The 25,442-nt window shown below is 37.6% G+C and overlaps 1 protein-coding gene across 1 annotated transcript in view; it reads right to left on the bottom strand.

The window, feature by feature from the left end:
* The window catches only part of CFAP54 (cilia and flagella associated protein 54), a 242,503-nt gene that overhangs the window by 145,340 nt on the left and 71,721 nt on the right, over positions 1-25,442 (bottom strand). The window contains exons 23-28 of the mRNA XM_031462988.2: positions 19,678-19,814; positions 16,596-16,743; positions 14,815-14,970; positions 10,424-10,546; positions 1,779-1,907; positions 3-117 (exon numbers count right to left, since the gene is read on the bottom strand). Of these exons, the coding sequence (XP_031318848.2) occupies positions 3-117; positions 1,779-1,907; positions 10,424-10,546; positions 14,815-14,970; positions 16,596-16,743; positions 19,678-19,814 (808 nt within the window). The remainder of the gene's footprint in view (positions 1-2; positions 118-1,778; positions 1,908-10,423; positions 10,547-14,814; positions 14,971-16,595; positions 16,744-19,677; positions 19,815-25,442) is intronic.

The following is a 25,442-nucleotide window of genomic DNA, read 5'->3' as shown; positions in this document are numbered from 1 at the left end:
ACATTGCTTTGTCAGTTTCAGTAGGTGTGTCTCCAATAAAACCAGCTGTTCATTTATTTTTTCAGGTAATAATAACTGCTGTGGCTTCTTAGTCTTGGAAGACTTCTTAGAAGAACCCTAGAAACATTGGTTAAATGTTAGAATGTACTTCAACCTGTTTCAAGAATTGTCATTTTCAAGTAACTTTCTTTAAAATTATGTTTTCATACTTTCTGACTTGGTAGACCAAACTATGATCTACATGATTAAATGATATGAATTAATAATTAACAGTGTCATTGTATTCTAACTAAATGCCAGACCCAGTACTAAGTGTTTTATGGAGGTGGCCCAAAATACTTCTTCTCTTACATCTCCCCTTCTCACAGTAACTTCTACTCCCCTAACCAGCTGGCCTCCCACCGCTCAATACACACACCTTTCTAAGAGCAGCTGAAGGTCTGTCTCTAAAAATCCTAAGAAAATGCTCTCAGAAATGTATCTCTTTTTCCTTTTTCTTTTTTTTTTTCTTTCTTTATTCCCCAGAAGGAGCTTCTTTATTACTAAGATAATTGCTTTTGCTGCTCTGCCTTTCATTGAATGTAACAGGATCAGTAATTAGTGGATTAAGAACTGGCAGATCTACGCTCAGGCTCCTCACCGTGTTTTCACCTATCTGAGCCTGAGAATGGACTCGTTAATGTCTCCTGTTCTCCAAACAATAAACTTCCCAACCCTGTTTAGGCTTAGAGGGACCTTGAGTGGCTACAATGATTTCTGACTCCTATAAATTAGGTATTAGCTTCTCAGTCCCTACAGTGTTAGTTGGAAGGAAGTATCACAACCTTCTGCTGGACTAGAGGCTCCAAGAGGCAGGGGGTCCTATCCTACAATGATGTGAAGGGACAGGGTCCTGAGTTAAGGCCTGGGTGACATAAAGGGGCTGGTTGACGGACTCTTGAGAGCAGACATTTGGTGGGAAAAAAAAGCTTCAGATTACTTCCAGCTTAATCAAAACTTTCTCTAGACAAAGCAAACTGCCCCCTCCCCCAAAAAAGTATTATGGGTAAAAAAATTAATCCTATGAAACAGTAGGGTTTTTTTTTTTTTTTAAGGTTTCTCAACATATAATAGAGAGAGAAATAGAGTTACTCCAACAGACACAGGCTTGGGGATAACAGTCCCTTACCCCCATCCCAGTCACTGAAGGGGCTTCAAGTGATACCTGGTGCATCTCAGAAACCTGATAAACTAAGCAACATTTCAAAATTTGATCTACAAAATCATTTAACTACATAGTTTCAAGAAAAGGCAATAAAATAAGTTCTAGCAAGATCCATTCTTGGGAAGCAGATATTAAGAAGTAGTCTCAAACATTAGCAGTCTCATAAAGAAGACTATTTAAGTGTCACAGTGAGTTTGGTAATCTGTTTTGAACTCTGACATGTATTTACTGCTTTCAATGACCCACCCAGAATGATAAAATCCTCAAGTTGGGGGAGGCTTCAGAGAGCTTTTAGTCCAATATCCAACTGGGTATAGGAAGCTCTTTAATAACACCTAACTGATGATCAGTACTAGTGACAGGAGACTATTCAGTATTCTAGCATGGCTACCTTTTCATTTTCTTGATAATAATTAGAAGGGGGGGGGGAAGAAGCTCTTTACTGCATATTACTTTTATGTAAATATGACAAATTAAAATCTGATCAGTTTTCTAACATGTTTACTAATACTACATGACATCTTAAAGACTCAACTAAATATACATTTAAAGACAAGAAACAAAGAACAATTACCTCCTCATGCATTTCTTCTTGGTCAGTAACACCAAATAGAGATTTGCACTGTGATGTGACGTCCAACATCTTTTTTCCATAATTTATAATCATTACTGCCAGGTCATATTCCTTCCATGAACGCAGAACCTAATTTGAAATACTTATTATCTTTATTTTCAAGTGTCATATATCATCTTACATAAATTCAAAAGTCTTATTAATGTTTTGGGTCTAAATAACTCCCCTGTTTTTGTTAAGGAAACTGTAAGTTTACCTCCAGATCTTATTTCCCTAGAATTAAAACTGCATGATTCCACTATTTTAAATAAAGGACAAAAAAAAAAACAAAAAAAACCCAGGAATCTCATCAGTAATGAATTCTCCCTATCTTTGGGACATACAATCACACATCTTTTGGTATATAGTATGTTAACTATTAAGAAACTATTTCCACTTTAAAGACCCATGTTAAAACAAAATCATTCTTAAAGACCACAGAACCATCACTTCTTGTTTTGGGTTGTCTTCTATGTGAAATGGCACAATTACTGACCTCATTGATGTTTTATGGGGGCATTTATATCAGTAAACGATTTACAAGACACTCTGGTAGTGAACCGGACTAGAAATCAGCTGTTTTGGCACATTCTCCATGAGCCCTAAGGAAAGCATGCACTATAATCTTAGGAAGAGAAGAGGCCCACTCTGCCACTCTTGTCCACATTTCTTGTTACTAATTGTCCCCTGGCCTTCTCTAGCCTGGCCCTTACCTACCTCCCTAGCATTATCTTCCACTATTCATCTCCTTGTTCTTTACATCTACAAAATATTGAGCCAAGTATAAATTCTGACACTCACCGTAGTGTCAGGACTTCATGTCTTCCTACAGCTGAGGCATTTCCCAGAACAGCTTTCTCACCTTATTTATGTAGCTTTACCTGGTCATAAAAACCTGGGCTCTAGCATTACTCTGGGAAAGCTTCCCTGGCCAGCAATCTGATTTGCATAGACTCTGCTCTGGTGAAAGATCACATGACAGGGACACATTCACTGTGAATCCCATAAGGAAATACTCTTAGTGTATAAATAAGTTTGTATGAACTTGTTATCTGCAAATGTATTCTGTTGAGTAAGTCAGCATTTAAGTAATGACAGTTACTTCCCAAGCAGGGAAAGGATATATAAGGTGGCTGAAAAATAGTGAATGGCTGCCTAATCCTGATAAGACAAAAACAAACAAACAAACAAAAAAACCTCGTAAGACCTTCCTAATGCAAATGCTAAGAACTGGAAGTATTTACTGGACCAGGACGATGGTGTTAAACTGATGCTGACAGAATGTGGGAAGGGAAACAGTGAAATAAAATTTAACAGGTAGATGGAGTTAGGTCAAGCAGGGCCTTGAATGCCAAGCAAGAGAGTCCAGTCTCATTATAAAATTGACATGAGAGGGAGTGAGCTTTGTTAGTAGGAAACAAATGAGCTAATGTTTGCTTTCCATTCACCTTTGCTTTCCAACATATTTGGTGTACAGAGAAATATGCAATCTCCTCCCCTTGTTTTAATGTGCCAGTGGAAAATACTAAATGACAACAAATTTTCCAATCAAAAGAAAAATAAAGAACCCATTCTATTTCACATATAACTGGTGAACAGAAAATTTTAAAATATGCCAGATGTTTAGCACAATAATTTTTTTAACAATGTGAAAATAATGAAACTCTTAAGATGACAGGTCTCAAAAACTGCACTTTATTTGCAATTCTGGCAACTTTCAGAAAAAATACTGCTACTTAAAGAAAAAAGACTGAACCATCTTGAGAGATTACCCATTTTTAAAACAGAACAAAGAAAAGAAACAGGGCCTTTGATTAATTAGACTTTACATGTCCTAGGGGAAAATCTATATAAAAATATGTTTACATCAAATGAATGCCTCAAGTCTGGGATTCAGGACTAGTCCAGTCTTCTGTGTCTGTTGGTCAGGCTGAAGGAAGCTTCTGAAATGACAATTCTCAGTGTATCAGTTTGGGACAGAACTAGCTCTAGTATCAAAATCCTGACATTAATATATACTTTACTTAAAAAAAAAAAAAGTCCAGAACATTCAGGGTTATTTCTACAATAATGTCAGTTGGATCTCAAAATGATTCCTCAGTTGGGGAGAAGGGACTGGGAGTCATGGGTGGCACATCAAGAAACACAGAGCCGTCCCCCAGCTGCTGTGGGAGAAAAATCACATGAGGCTAAGAGAGGAGGCATGGGAATTCAGTGGAGGACTTCAACCTCCACTGGGCCCCAGTCGCTCGTTGGAAACCCCATTTATTCTGGGTCAGCACTCTCTCCCAGTTTCCACAGGGGCTGCTACAAATCTCAAATCTCTGAAACCCACCCCTACTCTCCACGTCCTCACTCTCAGCAAATGACCCTGCTTCCTTTCCACAGAGGAATGTAGGGCAACTGGCTCCTCTGCTGCCCATAAACCTATCTACACAGTCACCTGTAATGACAACCATCCTCCTCCTGTGGGAGGGGAGAGGCCAATCTCCTGTCCAGGATAGTCCCACATGTGTTGGGTTCCCACTGCCACCTCCCTTCTCAGGGATCTTGCTCTAGAGGTCACCCCTCCTCTCCTGTATCCCTATCTCTCCCCTCTCCTGTCTCCTCCCCAGTAGTAGTCAAATATGGAGCGCCTGGATAAGTAGACTTGGTGTTTTGGCTGGTTGGTTGGTTGGTTAGTTGGGTTTTATCAGGAGAAGTTGTTATTGGCAAGTTACAAGCAACAAGCTGCCTTGGAAAAGATTTCTTTGTTATGAAAGATTCGCTGTGTGAATGAAAAATACTGCCAGCCATATCAGTAAACAAAGGATGCTGTGGCCATCAAGTCATCAGCCACTATGGCCACCCCAAGCAGTGAGTGGAGAAAACTCAGGATGCAGACAAGCAGGCAGCCCGTCTCTGCAACCACCCCTTAATGGTGCCCCAAGGGAATTCAAGGTATGAAAAAACAGGATACTGGCCCTAGATAGCTAGATGCATAGCAAAGGAATGATTTCAATGAGCCCAGACCTTTGCACCTTCCCAGACATAGAAAAGGACTAAACTCCTTAACTTGAGATATCTGGTTTTCTTTAATTAACAGTCATCTTTTGTTGTTCCAACTGCCTGGTCTTTCTTGCAAAAACTCCTATATATCCTGGTTTCCCTCTTGCCTGGGTAGAACAGTCTCACAGCAATCTGAGACACTGCTTCCTGGGCTCGAGTCTTCAGAAAGTCCACCAAATAAAACTTAACTCCCAACTTTCAGGCTGTGCATTTTACTCCAGTCGACTGCTTGCAATAGCCACTAATAGCTACTGAAATGTAAAGCGAGCAGTTGTCCTAGAAAGAGAGTATAACCTGGAAAGACAGTGTAACCTGTTTCCTGTCCTGGAAATACTCATTGATGGGAGGGGTGGAGAGGTAGGAGAGGTCAAGCAGATGAATATGCTGTAAAGAAAAGTGATCCTGGAAGGTGCACTTTTAGCCCAGCATTACACTAATTAATGTGTGTGTGATGGAGCAGTGGGAGTGGAAAGGAGGTCCTTTGGACTGTATGGGACCCGTGCTTCCAACAGTTACACCATGTGACAGTGACAGAGCTAACAGCATCAGAAAGATTTTCAAGGCTGGGGAGGGGTGGGGATAACAAAAAGCTTTGGACTGATCACCTTTTCAATTCTTCCTCTTGCCTAATGGAAGCAGGACTGGACCCTTGGACCAATAGCACACTTGAGATTCTTAGAAAATTCTCTTCTTTTCTACACACTATCCCCAGGTGAAATCATCTATTTTCTGTTGCTTCAATGGAGTCCACATACTAATGACTCCTTCGTCTTTATATATATTTGGCCATTCCTGAACCTCAAGCCTACAGGTCCAAATATATAATGTCCACCTCTTTGGACATCCTATAGGTCCCCAAATTCAATATATTCAAAACATTATCTTTTCCCCCTTTCCCACTCAGGGTTCAACAAATTGCAGTGTATTCATCCTCCTGCCCAGATAGCTGGACTGCTGTGGGCTCTTCCCTCTCCCTCCCTTATCCCCTCATATGCAGCATGTTTCCAGACTCTCAATTCTATCATAAATAACTCTTGAATCCTTTCAATTCTATCTTCCACTTTTCCTCACTAGTTTAGTTTATCATCTCTCACCTTCTAACTCATTTCCTGCCTCAGGTCTTATCCCCCTCTAGTTATTAGCTGTTGTGCAACCAGAATAATTTCTTTTTTCTAAAATGCAAATCTCATTAAGTCCTTCCCAGGTTTGAAACCCTTGAATGACTTCTCTCTGACCTCATTACATGGCCAATCATCATCTGGTACTTGTTCACTGCCCTGCTTTTTAAGGTGACTGAAATAGTTAATCATAGCCTCCATAATTAAAAATAAATCTGATTCTTCTTTTCCCAAACTGAAATTATTTCCTATTTTCCCATTGATTACTGCCTGGGGCAATCAATGTTAGTAATTCCATATCTGTCATATTTAAAAAAAATAATTGCCTTTAAGCTTTGCTTATACATAGTGTCTTGCCATAAAAAGTATTTTTTAATTATTATGTAATCTGTTTATCTGTCTTTTTTTTTCCATGTACCTTTTGAATTTTGTACCCTGCTGAGAAAAGTCTCCCCTGATTTCAAGGCCATCAAAATATCCTCAAATTCATCTGGACTTTATTTTGTTTATGGTACAAGATAGGGCTCTGGCTTTCTTTATTTTCAGATGAAAAGTCAGTTCTATCAGCACCTTTTATTAATAAATTATTGATTTCTCAATGGTGCTAAATGCCACCTTTGTCTTATATTAAGTTCTTCTTATAAACCTGGGGCTGGCTTTTCCTGGAGTCTCTATTCTATTCCACTGAACTATTTGCCCATTACTCTGTTAAGACCATTTTTACTGAAGTGGCCTTATGGTAAATTTTAATAGCTATTGAGAACTTTTAAATAATTCTAATCAGTTTCAGAGGAATCCCACTGGGATTCTAATTAAAACCACATTGCATGTAAATACTATTTGAGGAAACATTTATATTTCTATGACAGTAAGTCATCCTGTTCAGGAACTCAGTGTGGCCTTTCATATGTTCACATCTTATTTTGTGTCCTTTGGTAAGATCTCACATTTCTTTTATTCAGGTTCTTTAACATTTTGTTAAGTTTAAAATATTTTGTACTCTAACTGGTATATTTTCCTCTCTCCACTTCTAACTGGCTACTTGCCAGTATTAAAAATAAAAATAACAAAAAACCCAAAAGTTCAACCTACCAGTTTGTGTCTTACATATCTTTATAAATTCTTAAACCACTTTATAAATTCTTACACCATAAATTCTTTTTAATTCTAGTTATTTTTTACTAGATTCTCATGGGTTTTTGAGACCTCTACAACTACAGACAATTTATATATTTATTTTCTAATATTACAAAATTGTTTCATATCCTTATCTATTGCATGAGATAGAATCTACAAATAATGAATCACATTATTAAGAGTTAGCATCTCCTATGTCTGATTTTTAAGGAAATGGCTTCAGAACTTTGCCATTCAGTATGATATTTGCTGAAAATTTTTGGTAAATGTCTTTAACATTATGCAATAGCTCCTTCCATCCTAACCTATTCAGAAATTTTATTAGGAAGGGTTGCTAAGTGTTATCAAAGATAATCTAATTGCTTTTCTCCTTTAATTTGCTGTTGTAAAAAGTTCAAGTTTTGTTTTAATTCAAACATGACCTTTGTTCCTTGACAGTCAATGAGACAGAAAGTGACCAGATGCCATGCAGGAGCAGAAAAGGGTGACCAGACACAACAGACTGGAAGAGCACTACCTAACGCCCCTCTTTGTTTCTTTGTCCTGATTAATGTTCTGGGCCCTGAATTCTGCTTTTTCAGATATGAAAAGTGGCAACCTCTCCTTTATTTTTGTTTACATTTTTCCAATACCTTTGTCTATCCATTTACTTTTCAACCTTTGCTTGTTACTTGGTTTTACAAGTGTTTCTTGAAATAACACGCATTTGAATCTGACTTTTCAGCCCATCTGACAGCCTCTCCCTTCTGAGTTCATTCACACGTAGTGAGGTAATTAATATACTTAATTTTATTCCTTCCATCTTAAATATGGTCTCTTTCGTTTTCTTCTTACTTTTGCCAAACTAATCATTTTTCATCTCTGTCACTTTTTTTTTCAATCTCTTTTTTCTTTTTTTTTTTTAATTGAAGTACAGTCAGTTTACAATGTTGTGTCAGTTCTGGTGTACAGCACAATGCGTCAGCCATACATGAATAGACACATACTCATTTTCATATTCTTTTTCACCATAAGCTACTACAAGATATTGAATATAGTTCCCTGTGCTATAGAGTATAAATTTCTTTATCCATTTTGTATATACCAGTCAGTATCTGCAAATCTCAAACTCCCAGTTTATCCCTTCCCACCCACTTCCCCCCCGGTAACCATAAGTTTGTTTTCTATGTCTGTGAGTCTGTTTCTGTTTTATACATAAGTTCATTTATCTTTTCTTTTCTTTTTTTTTTTTTTTTGCTGTTCCTTTCCTCGCTCATTTCTCTGTTCATTTTTCCTTCCTGTCAATTTAGAAGTCCTACTGTGTTTTAAATTTCAGCTCATGCCTACATATTCCTGAGTCATCCTTAAATATATATACATTCCATCAAAAGAAAATAATATTATACAATGCATTTTAACATACAATCAAGCTTACCCCTCCCTTGACCCCAAACAGGATAGAAGCTTTAATTCTAGGCTATTAATAAGTTTTTCTTTCAAGGATGACTCTTCTATTTCAAGAATCCCTACTTAGCATTTATATTACAGAGTCCGAGTCACATCATTATTATCTATTTAATTTTAATAACACATACATTGCAAGATTCATTGCTCCTATTATTCCTCTCCCTCTTGTCTTTCCCTCTCTTGGGATTTCTGTTCCAAAGCAATTGTCATTTGATAAAGTATTTCCTCAAGTGTTTTCCTCAGATAAGTACATGGGCAGAATATTTTTTAAATGCCTGCACTTTTGAAAATGTTTATTTTGCCCTGACGAATGATATCTTTTCTGGTTATTAATTTTTGGAACTTAGTCTTTTTCCCTCAGGATTCTACAAATGTTGCTCCAAGATTTTAACTTTCAGTGTTGCTGATAAAAAGTCTGCAGCTAATTGATTCTCTTCCCATTGCAAATAACCTGTTTTTTGGTCTCAAAACTTTAAAATTTGTCCTTATCCTTGGACTTCAGGAATTTCACGAACGTGTGTCTACGTATATGTTCTTATAAATCCTGCCTGAGACTCAGAAAGACGATTATGTCTTCATTTACTTGTTTTCTCCCTCCAGACTCCTTTTACTCCAAGTTATGACTTGTGGATCACTCTTCTGAACTTATCTCTAGGTAATTCTGTTCTACATTGTCACGTATTTCTTGGGCTTCCAGATTTGACTCAAGAAGTATCATAATCATCGTCTGTTTAATTTTTTAAACAAAAATTAAATTTGTTATATATGAAAGTTGTTATGGGAGTAAATCAGAGTTCTCATCACAAGAAAAAAATTTTCTGTATTTTTAGTTTTATATCTATATGAGATGATACATATTTACTAAACTTACTGTAATAATCACTTCATGATGTATGTAAATCAAGTCATTATGCTTTATACCTTAAACTTATACAGTGCAGTATGTCAACTATATCTCAATAAAACTGGAAGAAAAAAATTAAATTTGTTTAAATTTGGAAGATTTGTTTTTTGTTTTGATCATCTAATTGCATCTAGTTGTCTTCAAATTTTTCTTTCTCTTTTTCTTTTTTTATTAAGTTATCTCTGATCTGTTCTAAATAACACAATTATTCTAGTGTTTGGCCTGCTCTTTCCCCTTGGGGTTCTGAGTTCCTTTTAGTGAGTTATTGCTTTTCTCTTCCTGCAAATTCTCCCTCAGCATCTACACAGACCAGGTCAGAGAGGTCTCTCCAACAGTGGCAAACCAGTGAGTGATGGAAGGAGTGTGATTTTCTGCTCCTGGGGTCAGGCATGAATTGCCAGCAAATCATGACCTCTTTGCTAAAGTAGAGAGTAGAGGCCTCTGTTGCCAGATGTTGCCAGACCTCCACAGAAGCAAACTTAAGTCCCAACTTAAGTGATGGATCAAATCATCCCACCCATGCAGTATTCTTCCAGATCCCTAACAAATCAGAAAGGTTCTGTGAGGGCTACATGAAACAGGCAGGCAGATGGGTCCCTTCTTTAAGGAGATTCACTGGATTCAGTCAACCAAAGCCCTTTCTTCAACACACAATGCTGGTCTCTGAGCCAAGCAATGAGGATAAATAAGCCTGCCTCTCTGCTTCTAGTCTCTTGGTTCTTTCTTGTTTCTAAAATGAGTGACATCCCATAAAATGCCCTCTTTCCACCCCCCTCTCCTGGCCTCAGACACTCCCTCAAGGCTTTACCAAATGGCCTGCAAGGGTTACCTTTGATCTAAAATGCTCTGAGAGTACTATTTTTTAAAGTATTCTAATTATTGTGAGTAAAAGTAGCTTAACTTCCTAAATCATTAGTGCTCCTAAGTTTTATGACACCAGACAAAGAGTATACCTTTGTTATGTAGAAGATACAACAAGCTATCATGTGCTGTACACTTTCAAAACTTGCAGTATGTTTCTTTGAGTAGGTGATATTTGGTAGTCCTTGCAAAACCACTACACACTTTATCAAGATCTGAAAAACAGAAGCACAATGGTTTTTGTTGAAAAATACCATCCTTACTCATTTAAAAATGTTCTATTCAGATCATGCAGTTTTAAGCCATCAAATTTTGTTATTAATACTTATGGATAAATTGCTTATTATATATAAATAAGTGTACCCTGAGATAAAATTGATAAATTCAATTTTTAAATGAATCCTTCATCTAAAATAACTTGACATCTAGTGGAGAAGATAAAATAAATACACAAATGACTATATAGCAAAGCACATTTTGACAAGGGCCATAAAAGAAAGGGACAATATCACATGTATACAAGAATCTAAAGATCCCTTTCAGCCTTAGGAGGACCCTGAAAAACCTTACAGAGAAGGATATACAATATTAAATATATAGTGATACAGGTACTTGAAATAATAGTTTCCTTTAAAACTAAAACCAAGCATTCATATCTGAAGAAATCAATTACTATTGGTGCTAACTTCCTTAATTACTCTGTATATTATATGATCCTGAATTTGATCAAGAGCTAGATGATTAAGTTTAACTTTCAATACTGCTGCACAGTTCTGAGGAATATTACTATCAGAAAAGCAGAGCTGAGATTGCATCAATCTATTCATCATTCAGATTATCCCAAAGGACAAATTAATACATGGATACTGGTCCTTTGTGAGCACATTAATTGCTTCATGCCACCATTCTAACAATATCATTACTATTGTTACAGCATACTTATGAATTTTTTTAATGCTGCTTTAATTCCTCCCCTTACCATCACCCTCCCGCTCCCACCCCAGCACACTATATCCCCAAATCATGTTAACAACTCAGCAGTTCTGTAGTTTTCTCTGGGCTCATATAATCTTATGTGTATATATATATTATGTATATATACATAAACACACAGAACGAGGGCTAAAGTTGTTTTGCAAAATGAAGCTTATGCTCACTTTTCTGAACTATGCATTTCTCCTTCAGCCACGTCTTGTGAGACATCCCTCCAGGCCTACAGGTATAGCTCTAATTCGTTATTTCTAATAGTTGCATGATATCAGTGTGAACTAACCATAATTTGTTCAGCCATTTCCAGAATCTTAATGTTGCACAATTTTATGGTTGATGTCTTATAGTCTGGCAGTTCTGGCCATCCTCCTGTTACTGTACCTCCTCTTTGTCTCTGGTTTTTTCACCACCACCAAGGATACCATGAGAAACACTCATATATATGCTCAGTTGCCAATACGAGTGGCGGCTGAGGTGCCAGCTTTGAGATGACACCCAATGAGAATGAGGCACCATCCTCCAGGGCATAGTATATACTCTAAATCAATGACCAGTATGTGGTACCGTGTTCCCAGTAGATAGAACACATGAAACCAAGGGGTAGAACTAGGGGTTATTTCAGTTTATGGTATAAATTACTAATAGAGGGTTTGCTTGTTGGGTAAATACGTATTTTATTTACTAAAATTTTATTCTATAGGATAAATCACTAGCAGAGGGATTGCTATGTCAGGTATATTTGTTTTTAATTTTACTCAAAATTATATTTAGTTTAATTAAAATTAAGAGTACTTTATCAAAATCCAAAGCCTGTAATAATTCATATTTCTCCCATCAGTGAATGAGGATGCCTTTGCCCCACATCCTTACCAGCAACAGCGGTTACAAAACTTTTCGATTCTGCCAGAGATATTACATTGTTGACTTAATATGCATTTCTATGGATATTTAGGATTTGAGCATCTTTTCATATGTTTCTTGGTCACTTGGATTTGTTCTCCTCTAAACTGCCTCTTCATATCCTGTGCCCATCTTTTTATCAAGTTAATGTTGATTTGTAACACTTTTTGTTACATATTTACCCTCATCAATGTTAGATACTTTTTCAGATTTTTTTTTCTAAGTCTACAAATTTTTGACTACCTTTGTTATGGTCTCTTTTGTCACGCATGGGTTGCCATAAATATAGTCAAATATGTCTTATCTTTCTTGCTATTTCTAAGAGTACTGTCTTGATTAGAAAGAGTTCTCCCAACCCAGGATTGCAGGTGGGACTTTTTTTCCCATAAGTTTTCCCTTTATTTTACCTTTAAGTCTTTAATACGTCTACATTTTTTATGTGTGGCACAAAGTAGGGGTCAAATTCTACTTTCTTTCAGATGAATATCCAGATGTTTCACTACCATTTACTAAAAATACCCATTATCTCCCCCACTGAATTGAATGCCAATTCTGTCACATATTCCATCCTCGTATATATTCATGCCTATTTCTGGAATCTCTCCTCTGTTCCACTTATTTTTTCCTACTCTAAACAATACAAGTTAAACTCCTTTACTAAGTTATTTCCTCATAGTTATAACCCACTTTCTGAGTCAAAGGCATCCTGAATCAATGGGATCCTAGAGGATGACGGTGGATTATCCTGAACTCAAGCAACTGAGCACCAATTGCATGCAGGTGCTGTTCCTAATATGGCATCTTTGCTAGAGCACATTAAAAGGTGTGCCTTGATGTGGCTTATATTTTCTTTTCTATCTTATTAGATAAAAATAATATCCTATCAGGAAGAATTTTCCATTTACACTAAGCAGAGAAGAATATACATTTAGAGTCTTGCTCCAGGGCAGTGATAACTCTCCTACCCTCTGACCTAATATTTTATGAAAGGACCTGAACTTCCTGGACATTTCTCAAAATAAAACATTGGACCACTGTATCAATAAGTGATGTTAATTGGAACTAATAACCAAGAAATGGCAAGTACGCTGAAGACCTTGTAAGATGATGCCCTCCAGAGGATAGAAATAAACTCTAAGAAGAGTCAGGGGCCTGACACTTTGATGAAATGTCTGGGACATGCTGAGACAGCCCTTCTAAAATAAGTCTGACATCTGGAATCTCTCACCTCTAAGAAGAAAGAACAATGCTAGGGGTTCCAGAGGAAGCATATTCCACACTGGGGAATACTGCTCCAATCCATTCACAAGTGACATGGAAGCCTGCCAACAATGAGTCTAGATGTTGGATTGTGGAGGCACATCTCTTGGGCAGCTGAACAACTGGGTATGGGGAACGTGAGAGAAGGTGGCATTCCTATGCTCCAGTATAGCCACTCCAAAATGAGCATTTGTTAAGTTACTTAAGCTCTCCGGTTCGTTTCCTCAGTAGTGAATTTAAAAGTTTTATACTTTGCATGAATTCACTCATATCTTCTTGGTTTTCAAAATCTGAGTCGATGATGATGGTGGTGATGATGACTTTGTGTAAATATAATCAGCAGTAAAATCTTACTTTTCTAATTACTTCTGTGGTAGGCAGAATTCTAAGACAGTACCAAGATTCCTCCCCCCATAGTTATACAAGCCCTGTATGATCCCTTCTCCTTGAGCACAGGGACGACCTGAGAAGGTGATGACATGGTCACTCTCATCACTACCTTACTTTATATAAGACTCCTCATGCATATCAAAGGAGACTCCTCTGCTGGCCCCAAAGAAGCAAACTGCCACATTGTGGAGAAGGCATGGCAGGGCATTGGTAGTCAGCCTGTGGGAACTAAAGATCTCCTATCAGACAACTGCAAGGAAGTGAATCTTCTCAACAACCAAGTCTTCTGGAAGAGAACCCCGAGCCTTAGATGAGATCATAGCTCAGGTCAACATCTTGATTTTAGCCTGATGAGATCCTGAGCAGAAGATCAGACAACCTGTATCCAGCCTCCTGACCTATGGAACTATGAGATGGTAAACTGGTGTTGTTTCATGCCATTGAGTTTATGCAGATTTGTTAGGAAGCACAGACAACTAATATAATCCTTTCAATCCAGTCTCACCTACTCTTTTTCTAAAAAATTCCAACTCCTTCATCACAGAGACACCAAGTCTTTTTTTCTTGGGTCATCTACCAATTTTTTTCCCTAAATGTTGGCTTTAACAATACGTTTTGAATAAATATTGCTATTTCTAACATTACAAGAACATAAAAACTAAAATGGATTAAAAAACCAAGAAAAGTATACCACCAATATTTAAATATGGACAGCAACGGGGATAATGTTTTCAGAGAAACACATTTTAAGTCCTTATTTATGTTTGCCCAGACATACAATTTAAATTATGAAAATGTTTTTCAGTTGACTCATGAAATTTCATAATGCTTGTTCTTGACCTATTTGTAGTTTATAAGAGATACATTGCTTTTTCTTTTCCAAAAGGCATTGTTAAGTTGCCTTTGTAAAAATACTCTTATCTGGGGGGAAAAATACCCTTACCTGTACAACAGGTACCAAAACGATATTGTGATATATCATAGGAGCAAGAAGGCCATAGCACTGAGTCACAGCTTGAAGAGAATAACTGGAATCATTTAGGTAGTTGCTAATTTCCAAAGCCACTAACACTCTCTCACATTCAATTAGTCTAGCAACCTGTAAAGAGACAGGTATTGTTACTCAAATTGAATAGCAGGTACTCAACTAATGTGTCTCTAAGGAGAAGAAAGGGTAGGAAATGTGATCCCTGTGGTGTAACAATAATATGAATGTTGGTATTAAAAAATCTAAATTCAGGAACAACTCTAATTACCCAATAATGCTACATATGGATGACACAACCTTAGAATTAAACTTCAGAATTTTTTGTCAATTTCAATACAAATACAACTAGCAACAGAAAAGGAACCAATCTTTTTAAATTGGTAAGACAAAATCTTAGCTCTATTTTAATGTTAGAAAAAAAATCTAGCTTTTTCAAAAGCGTAAGTTATAACAAATAGTAATTAAAATGTGTCTGTAATATTGACCCCCCTTGATTAATAGAGTCTGATTTTCCAACTGAATCTGTGAAAAAATGGTAAATTGTCAGTAGAACAAACTAATCCTCTACTATACCTCTGCTGCTTAAAGTAAAATGTAAAGATAGGCTTTTTACGATTAATGCTATCTAAAAAGAATAAGAATCCTATCTAACTCCTTCTTTCTCTTTCCCAGGGAAAGATTTCATTATTTGTTTATACATACATACAAAATAATGAACAAAGAAAACAGTGTGATTGGCAAACAGAAATTTCCATACAGCAAATTACTTCCAGAATGGTAGTCTAGCATTCTGGAATTCACTGAAGTACTTAAGGATTTTTTATTTTTGTTCTAGATGATGAAAGAAGAAACTGAATGCTATGAGGTAGAAACCGGCTAATGGCGGTGAGTACTCTACAAGACTGTGAACTTGTCTTGGGCAAAGGGCCACGTTTCTTTCACTTTCATATCCACAGAAACTGGCACCATCTCATGTAACAATTTATTGGTTAATTAATTAATGAATAAGTGGATGAGTAGAAAAAAAGCAACTTAAAAAAAAAGACTATGTGGAAAAAGTCTCCATAGCTAAGATGAGTAAAGAAGGAAAGAGAGAAAAAGAAGAGTGAACCTCAGTCTAGACTAAAAAAATAATGTAGGATTGTTATTAAAAGCAAAAGCAGATGTATGTAGAGCAATGTTTATAAGCATCCAGGAGATAGGTTAAATCCCTGTCTCTGTACAGGAGTGCAGTATCAGAGTTTTAAAGAATGTGGTAGATGGATATGCACCAGCATGTGAAAATATGTCTAAGATACTTTATAAAACGTGTTTAAATGGCAAGTTGCAAAACAGTGACTAGATCATAAACCTGTTTTTATTAATAATGATAATAGCGTATTTGTCTATGCATATTTACAAAAACTGGAGAAATTACACGAAAACAAAAATGTAGTATTCTTAGGGGCAACAGAATTACAATGGGTTTCACTTTGTACATTATGCATTTTTGAATATTTAAATTTATACTACTTTTATACAGGGAAAAAAATATAAATTGAAAAGAAGGGGAAAAAAACCATGAACTCAGGCCTGTGAAACCTACATAAAATATCAAAGAAACTAGCACAATCATACAATGACCTCGAAGCCCATTCAGAAGCCAGGGTATGCAACCCCCAAAGAACATAAACTGGAAGCATCAAGAAACAAATAAAGGAAAATCAGCACATTTTCAGTCACTTTAATTCACTTACTTGTTGAGAGGGGAAAATCTCATTGCCTTTAATATTATCACAGAAGAGATTTTCTTCTTTAATTTTAATGTCACTTGTTACAAAAATATTTCTAAGAAAAAGATATAAGAGGATTGAAGAAGTCTCTGCCAAAATATCTGAATGCAATCTGCAAAAAGAAGTAAATAATGTTACAGGTACAAACACAAAATGAGTTTAGCATGTGAACTCGACTTTTTAGACTATTTGTTCTTAATATCTACACAGTGATCCCAAAATACAGCAAACATTTGTGGAATATTTACTTGTGTACAGTTGTTGAAAATTGAAATTAAAAGATCATTCCTAACAACAAGTTCACAATTAAGAAAATTAAGCTGCTGACGTATTATGTCACAGATACATAAAAATAACTATTGGCAAAGTCTTCTGGTTCTAATATATAAAGTTCTTTACTATAAACATAATGAAATCACCATAGATATTCAGAAGTTTGGAAAACAGGCCCAATATTTCAATCAATGAATTTTCTGAAAGTGATGGTTATTTATAGCAAAATCAGCCACGGTTAAAGAGACAGACAGAGATACTTGGGGGTTGGACAGAGTTACTTCTAATTATCTTTTCTAAATTACAGTCAACAGACAGTACCAACCATTGGCAAAGCTGTGAAATCTGTAGTCTTCCTTCTCTATTTCCACATTCCCTTCCTTGCCCTTAGCCTTACTTGGTGACAAACCCTCTCTCCTAAGCTTCACACCCTCCACTCTCTATATCCTCTATCCCTATACAACAGGAAAGGATCTGACATCAGTAATTCACACTTGAAGATGATGTGTTTCACCACCATGTTAAATTCCCTAATTATCTTTGCCAGGAGAATTTTAGTTCTTCTGCTTCTGCAACTCATACTAAACTCTGTCCTCGTGATGACCGTCAGTACCTCAACGCACACAAAAGTCCAGGCTATCACCTCCTCCTGGTTCCTTCCCTACCCAAACCGGACTCTGGGCAGTCATTTCCCTTGTGACCTCTCTAGCACATTAGATTCTGCACCCATTGTTTTTATGCAATAATCAATGTACTTGACCCTGTATAAATGTCACTGTCCAATTTCTCTACCCTACCACAGAGGCCAGTCAATTATTCACTTATTTGTTCTCCTCAATCTTTTTTTTTTTTTGCATTCAAACTAGCATTTTGCTCAACATCTACCATGTATAAGACACTCTTGTAGGCCCTGGGATACAAAGATAAATCAAATGTGACCCTTAGCCACAAGGAACTGGACTCTACTACAATTCACATTATGTAACATCAACTGAGTCATCAGTGATTCTCAGCAACACTTCCATTTCTCCCTGATGTCTCCTTGTTCATATTCCCCACAGCAGCATTATATTCTGAACCCCCCTGTTCTCCACCCTCCTGATCACCTCCTGGCTCTACCACCATACCTCCTCAGTCTCTCCCTCTCCAATGGCTCCCTACTCTCCATCCTCCAAAATTATTTCCTTAAGCTTGTCTTCCCCCTCAAGCCTCTCCCCACTTTCCTCTTATCTTTACCACCAAACTTCACATGAGTAGTCTTTGCTGGTTACAATTCTCCATTTTTATGTAGCCAATTGCAAAAGGTTTCTGGCCCATATCATGCCACAAGGATGGCTCTCTTGAGCTTACCAACGGTTTCCTAATTGCCAACTCTAAAAGCCTCTTCTTAGTTTTCATCCTACCCAGCCTCTCTGTAGCATTTTATTAAACAACTGTTCTGCCAGACCTTACACTAGTGCATGTCCCTCCATGGTGACAGTCTCGCTTCCCTTGGCAATGTACTTTCCTGGCCTTTCACTTCCAGGACAGCTCCTTTTCAATTGCCTGTCTTGGTTCCAACTCCTGCTTCTCCCTGTTAAATGTAAACAATGCCCGGGGTTCAAGTCCAGTCTCCTACCTTTTCTGCTAAACAGCCATTCCCTGGGAGATATTACTCACTGTCAAAATTTCAGTGATGACCTCAATGGACAATTTATATTTCTATGTCTCTAGCCTTTACCTCTCTCCTGAGTGTCAGCACCAACTACTTACCAGACATGTCATCTTCAAAAGTGTCCTGCTAGAAAATTAAACTCCAAATACCCTCATATTCATTGTCTTCCTCCAAAAACTTATTCCACCTCTCTTAGGGTCCCTAAGTAAACATCACAGGCTTCCTGGTCAGTTAACACTGGATATCCCAGTCAACTTTCACTCCTTCCTCTCTCTTGTCCCCACAAGTCACATAAAATCTTCCAAGATCTGCCTCTTCCTCCTCTGAAATGCCTCTCAAATCCATCCCCCATGGCACCAAGCATCACCACTGTACGTGGTAAAAGCCAGCTCTACATCTGTTTAACTGAATGGAATTACAGCTTGATGTGAATGTGCATTACCAGTGCCTTGTCTCAACCAGCATTCGCATTTCTAAGCTCATTATCTTTGATTGAGGAGTGAAGGGTTTTGTCTTACTAAAAGAATTTCAAGCATTAACAAGCAGGTAAAGGAAACTTGTTTTTGAACATATTGTTGACACAGGCTGAAATTACACTAATGCTCACATCTGAGGCTGCGCTTAAAATTTAGTTTCTTAAGGAAAAATGGCAGTAAAGCAAAGGATGGCCTGTGGTTTTATATGGCATCTACAGGCCAATTTGCAGTGGATGGTCTAACCCTGGGAGCCCCTTCAAGCAACGGAAAACCCTTCTTACCCTAACAGTCCATCCATCAGACCCCAACCTCAACCTGACCTTTCTCTGTTACAAAGGTCGCCAATGCATATTTGTGTTTTCTAGTATAACTGACATTATCCTCAATTAGTATGTGGTATTTTTTTCCATAACCTCATTGCTTTATATTCGGGATGTATCTACATGCCTCTAGTGTTTTCTCTGACTCTAACAAAGAAATTCCTAACAAGGACTCAAGTCTTTGGAATGTATATGCTTACTTATTGGAAACAGTTCTACATGGACCATCTTAACATGAAACTGAAAATTAATTCTAGGCTTCACATCCAACATCTATATTTTCAATAAGCTAATTAATATTTTAAAAGAATATTTCTAATTACCTTCTCTGCATAATAGTCATTATATTGCTTAAACAAATAACGGACTGGTCATCCTGAAGTGGTGAAGCAACAAAATAGTCCCAAACCGGTGAGAAAACTTTCTTAGCCAACTCATAGTTACCAATCTGATAGGCAACCTACAACAGAAAGTACATTATCTTAGGCATTACTTGAATTTGTGAAATGTATATTTTAAACAAGAACTCTGATAAGGTCCTGTCACACACTGATTTCATATAAAGTTATTCGCATTTGCTGTTCCGCTCTACAGGGCCACGGCAAGGTAACAACAGCCACCGGCAAGGGAGAAAGGCACATTTTGAAATCTCTTTTATTTCTAAATTGCATGGAAATTTGAAACTCTGTAAGGATGTTTCAAATACTCATAAGCAAAACAAAGATCACATCTGAGCCAAATTAATTTCATTTCCATCTATCTCAGCAGTGCACTCCATTTATTACAGACACTGCTATAATGAACAATCTGTTCAAGAGAAACAATCAGATTTCCCAGACCCAAAATATGAAATATACTTCATTATTCTCTGGTTCTGACTGACACTTTCAGAGCTTTTGTGCAATAAAGAGTTCAGAGCTGAAAAGAGTGAAGAATAAAATAGAGATGCTTCTGAGAAGCCGTAATGTGTTTTAAGCTTAACACACTCAACATTAGGCAAAGCAACTGATTTCACTGGTAAAACCTAGAAGCTCAGGAGATAAATAAAATCGTCAACATACCTATTTCTTTTGGTGGACTATATTTCTTTAAATAAATTTCTAAAAATCACTCTATCCAAACATGTTTAAAAATAAGAAATCTCACCATGTGAGTTACATGCTGCCTCAAATTCTTAGTGGAAGCAGGTAGGATATGAAGTATAAATAAATTCATAAAATGAAGTATGTAAATGATATGTTGCTAGACTGTCTTCCACACAAGGGATAACTTATAGGGGCAGACTGTTTAAAATCTGCCAAGTCAGTTACTCATAATCAACCAACCAGCAAACTTTTATGACGTTTCTACTCTGTGCTAAGCACTGTAAAGAAAAATTCTTCAAAGCTGAAAACGATCTCATTTCCATGCAACTCTCATCAAGTTACAGACATAAAACACATGACATCACAAAAAAAAAAAAACTGCAAAGAATAACATTATAACTATGGAGACTTAGAAAAGGAGAAATGAAGACTTCAAGGGGAAGTCAGGGCTTGGGTGAACCCTAAGACAAGGATAAGATTCAGATGGACACAGGTGAAACAGAACCTGAAAAAGGTCCCGTAATGGAAATTGCCACAATGCCTTTGAGAGAGACTGGAAAGACAGGTCGGAATTTGAAGAAAAGTAGGCAGTATGATTGGACATGTAAAGTGGGACATGATTTGAGAAAGTCTTGAAAATCAGATGGAAGTGTTTAAAGATGTCAAGTTGGACTAAACACTTCACACGAGTTCTTGTGTTGACTCTTCAGTACAGCTCTATGAAGTGAGCTCCATGACCATCCTTGCTTTTCAGAAGAGAAAACTGGGCCATTGAGAAGCTGAGTAATTTGTATAGAGCCTGATATTCAGTAAAAATACAAGAGCCAAGACAGTGTGACAGATGAGGTCACTTCTCTGGGCTGCACTGGTCAAATGAAAAAGCTGGACTAGAGGGGTCACTAAAACAGCATATAAATCTAAGATTTACCATGGAAAATGGTAACAGATGATGTGTTAGGAGGTTGGTGAAACTATAACTGAATGTTCTTTCCTTTTAAAATATATCCTTTCAAAAATAATGGTATTTCTTCAATCAGTGGACATTGCAAAATGTAAAGATGCCATGATGAAAGTAAGGTTTATAAATTCACAAGTCTTTGTGGGTTAAGAGAAGAGTGCCATAATATCAGCAGGTCCAAAGACGGTTAACTAGAAGCGATGTGCAGAATGGATTTTAGGAGGGGGTGAGGTTAAAACGAGAAAGCAGCACTAAAAGACTGATGAAACAAGGACAGAAGAGACCTCCTCCTTGATACATGACCTCCACTTGGCTTCTACATTCCTTTTCAGCCTCCTTGGTCAGCCCCTCCTCTTTTCCCCAATCTCTTTACACTGGCTTGGCCCCCAGCTCAGTCTTTAGACCTCTCCTCTCTTCTGACTGCACTCCCTTCCTTGGTGCTACCATTCAGCCCCATGGCTTTAGTCGTCCCATGACTACTCTCAAATCTCTTGCCCAGACCTGTCTCTGAAACTCCAGATTCACACATCTAACTGCTCAACAATTCTCTCTGAATATCTAATAAACATCTTACCTTAACATGCCCAAAACTGCATTTCTGATCTCCCCCTGCCCCAAATCTACACCAACAGCCTTCTCCAACTCAGTTGATGTCAAGTCTGTCCTTCCAGTTGGTCAGCCAAATACCTTAGAGATATCTTCTATTTTCCTCTGTCCATTGTTTCTATCAGGAACTCTTGCCAACTCTTCCTTCAAAATACACCCAGTATCAAGACACTTCTCACCACATCAACTACCATCACACTGGCCAAGCCATTCCATCTCTCATCAGGTCATGGCAATAGATAGTTCCCTCTGCTTCCACTCTTACCCACTCCCTTATGGTCTATTCACAACATAGCAGCTAGGGTGAGCCTTTGAAATAGAAGTCACATGATGTCATTCTATACTTCAAACCCTCTCCGGTGGTTTCCCACTTCACTCAAGATGAAAGCCAAACTTCTTACTATGGCCTAGAAGTCTTTTTGTGACCTACTCTCCCACCCACTCACTCACCTTTACCTCTGACCAATCCTTTTACTCTCCACCAGGCCCTCTGCTCCAGTCATGCTGGCCTCCTTGCTGTTTATCAAAAATACCAGGCTTTTGTTGTTGTTGTTCCTTCTGTGGAATGCTCTTCCTCTAGAGAGCTACTCCTTCACCTCCTTGAAGTCTCTGCTCAGATCTCATCTTCCAGATAATGACTTCTCTGATCACCTTACCTAATACCATCATCTACCTTCCTTTCCCCCACTTCACATTCCAATTCCCCTGACCATACTCCATATTTTCTTTCCACAGAACTTACTTTCTAACATACTAGATAATTCATTTACTTACTGTGTTCATTGTTTATTACCTACCTCCCACCGTGGCTTTTTGTCCACTTTGCTTAGAAAAGTGGTTCTCAAAAGTATGGTCCTGGACCATCAACATCTGTATCACCTAGGAACTCGTTATAAATGCAAAATTCTCAGGCCCTACCCCGGACTTAGTGAATCATAAACTCTTGCAGTGGGGCCCAGTAATCTGTTTACCCAGCACTCCAGATCATTCTGATGCAGGCTAGAATCACCAGCCTAGAGCAATGCCTGGCAAAGAGTAAATACTCAACAACGTGTTAAATGAATTTCTGAGTATCTAAAAATCCTTTTTTCCTGATAATTTCTCTCTACTTATAGGGACCCCCAGCAGTTGTACAATACAATAACATGACAGGCTGGCCCAGGGTGAGTAACTGACCCAAGCTGGCTGTTTTATAGCACCCGCTGAAAAGAAGATGGACTCCTCACATAAAGTTTGGTCCTGATGTTGAGGCTAATGACACTACATTCACCAGGAGAATTTGAGAGAAAGTTTATTATTTGCACAAGGGACTCCCAGGGAGAGCTGGGCCAGCATGGGCAGATCTGGGCTGGCTTGGGCAGAGCAGAAGGAATGGGTTGGACCTTGATTAGTGGCTGGGTGGTAGGACTGAGGAAAGTTCCTGCCAGCTGGAATGTTTAAATTTCCTGCTGGCACCAAAGGAGAAGATGAACTCACAGACCCCCCTATTGGCCTACCCTGGATGTAGGACCAAAGGCAAAAAGCAGAGTGAGCTTTAAAAACATCAGTAACCAAACATTAAAAATGAGATCAGACTCTTTTACATTGGGTGAGCCAATCAAGAGTCTCTCAAAGGAATGTGGAATCAAGATTAGGACATAGCTACCCAGTCTCCGTATAGAGCTGAAGTTGAGGGATATATAAAAATGCAGGTGCTGCCATTTCTCCTCCAGAGATGGAAAAGTAAGGAAGGTCCATCTTTACAGAGAGAAGAAGAAAGCAGATGTGTAGAGAGAGCCAGAGGTCTGAGACTCAGAGCTGCCCAGACTCTGCAGCTTCCCAGAGCCCAGCTGCACTCCCCCAAGCCAGGCTTACTTACAATCAGGGTTTTAACTGAAACCGTAAGTCAAAATTATCTAATTTGGTTGTGGTGATGAGATGGATAAAAAGACAGTTCAAAGGAAGAAGAGACAACTGTCTGATACAGAAATCTGGCACAAAACAGACACTGAATAAATAATTCATCAATAAATAGATGAGCAGAGACAGTGGTGATGTCCAGTTAGAGGATAAGAGGAAAAAGAAGGGCCGAAACTTCTTAAAGAGCTTTAGAATTAGAGATGATCACATTTACCCGGTAGCTATGTTTCTTTTTTATTTTAATGGTCATAGACAAAAGGCAACCTCTATTAATAAAAGAGTTCTATGAATTCATAAATGAAGTGCAAAAAAATGTATACATTTCATTTTCTTTTCTCCTGCCACCACCATGATTACTGACAAAGCATTCCTGACCCAGCATCAAACTCTGTGGCCAATACTGGTCATTAAGACCTGTGGAACAACACCCACCCAAGTCGAGAACAGATGGGAGAGACGTGGGCTCTAGAAGAACTTGGCACGTGTTAGATGGCGAACACATGATGTCCTTGGAACATGGACAGAGTGGCAGAAAGGCATGAGTTGGATCAAGTGTCAGGTTTACCATCTACCACTAGAGTAACCTTGGGAAAATCACTTAACATCCCTAAGATATCCTTTCTGGAATAAAGCAGGTTTGGCAGAGGAAGAGTTAAATTAATCTCAGTTTCCTCAACTATAAAATGAAAGGAATGTCACCTCATAGAGTTACTGTAATCAATGGAATAATGAATTTTATCATGTAGTAGTTTTTTTAGTAAATGACATTCCTCGTTTCCCTATTTCAAGAAGCCACTGTTCCCACCGGTGGTTTGATTTAGTGGTTCAGTAATCCAGCCATATGCCGCATTTGATCTTATATCCACTTTACAGATAGGGAAATTGAGACCAAGTAATTTGCCTAATAAAAATCCCGCTCACAGATTTCCAATTTTCTATATTTTATATCACATTATCTAGCCACTCCCAACTGAATAATAAAAACAGATGAGGCTATAAAGAGGGGGAATTGGAAAGTATCTGCAGAAAAATATATATTTCATAAAGGTTCCTCAAAATTTTTTCCAGATAGCCTAAATTAATAGAATTCTACATTAAGGGAAAACCTAGTAAAGATTCACCTGACTTTATTATTACCTATAGAATAATGCTTAGTAAAAGTAGAACCTAAAATCTGAAGCCAAGTTAATCATAGGAATTTAGTGAAATAACTCTACATTTTACTATAAAATATTCATGATAATATTCTTTAAAGAACAGAATATCCTAAAACTAAAAAGTGGCCACTCTCATGAAAAACTGCAGTTTTTCATTGCAATTCCAAAAGAAAGGTACATTTTCCTACTAGAACTTAAAAGCTTAAACTTAAGTCTTAAATGAAGGAGAAAACTTTGTGAGAAAATTCGGCTTTAGCCACTTAACATTATGAGAGAGAATGCTCATAAACTGTCATAAATGAACTACAGGACTGCAGATATAGTATCATAAAGAAACACAGGTTATTACTTTATGACACTTCTCATTATCCTAGCAGTATAGC

The sequence above is a fragment of the Camelus dromedarius genome, chromosome 11, assembly GCF_036321535.1.
Source record: "Camelus dromedarius isolate mCamDro1 chromosome 11, mCamDro1.pat, whole genome shotgun sequence".
In the NCBI taxonomy this organism is placed as follows: Eukaryota; Metazoa; Chordata; class Mammalia; order Artiodactyla; family Camelidae; genus Camelus; species Camelus dromedarius.
The sequence above is the reverse complement of the archived record's forward strand: the minus strand, read 5'-3'. Positions and strand labels throughout refer to the sequence as shown.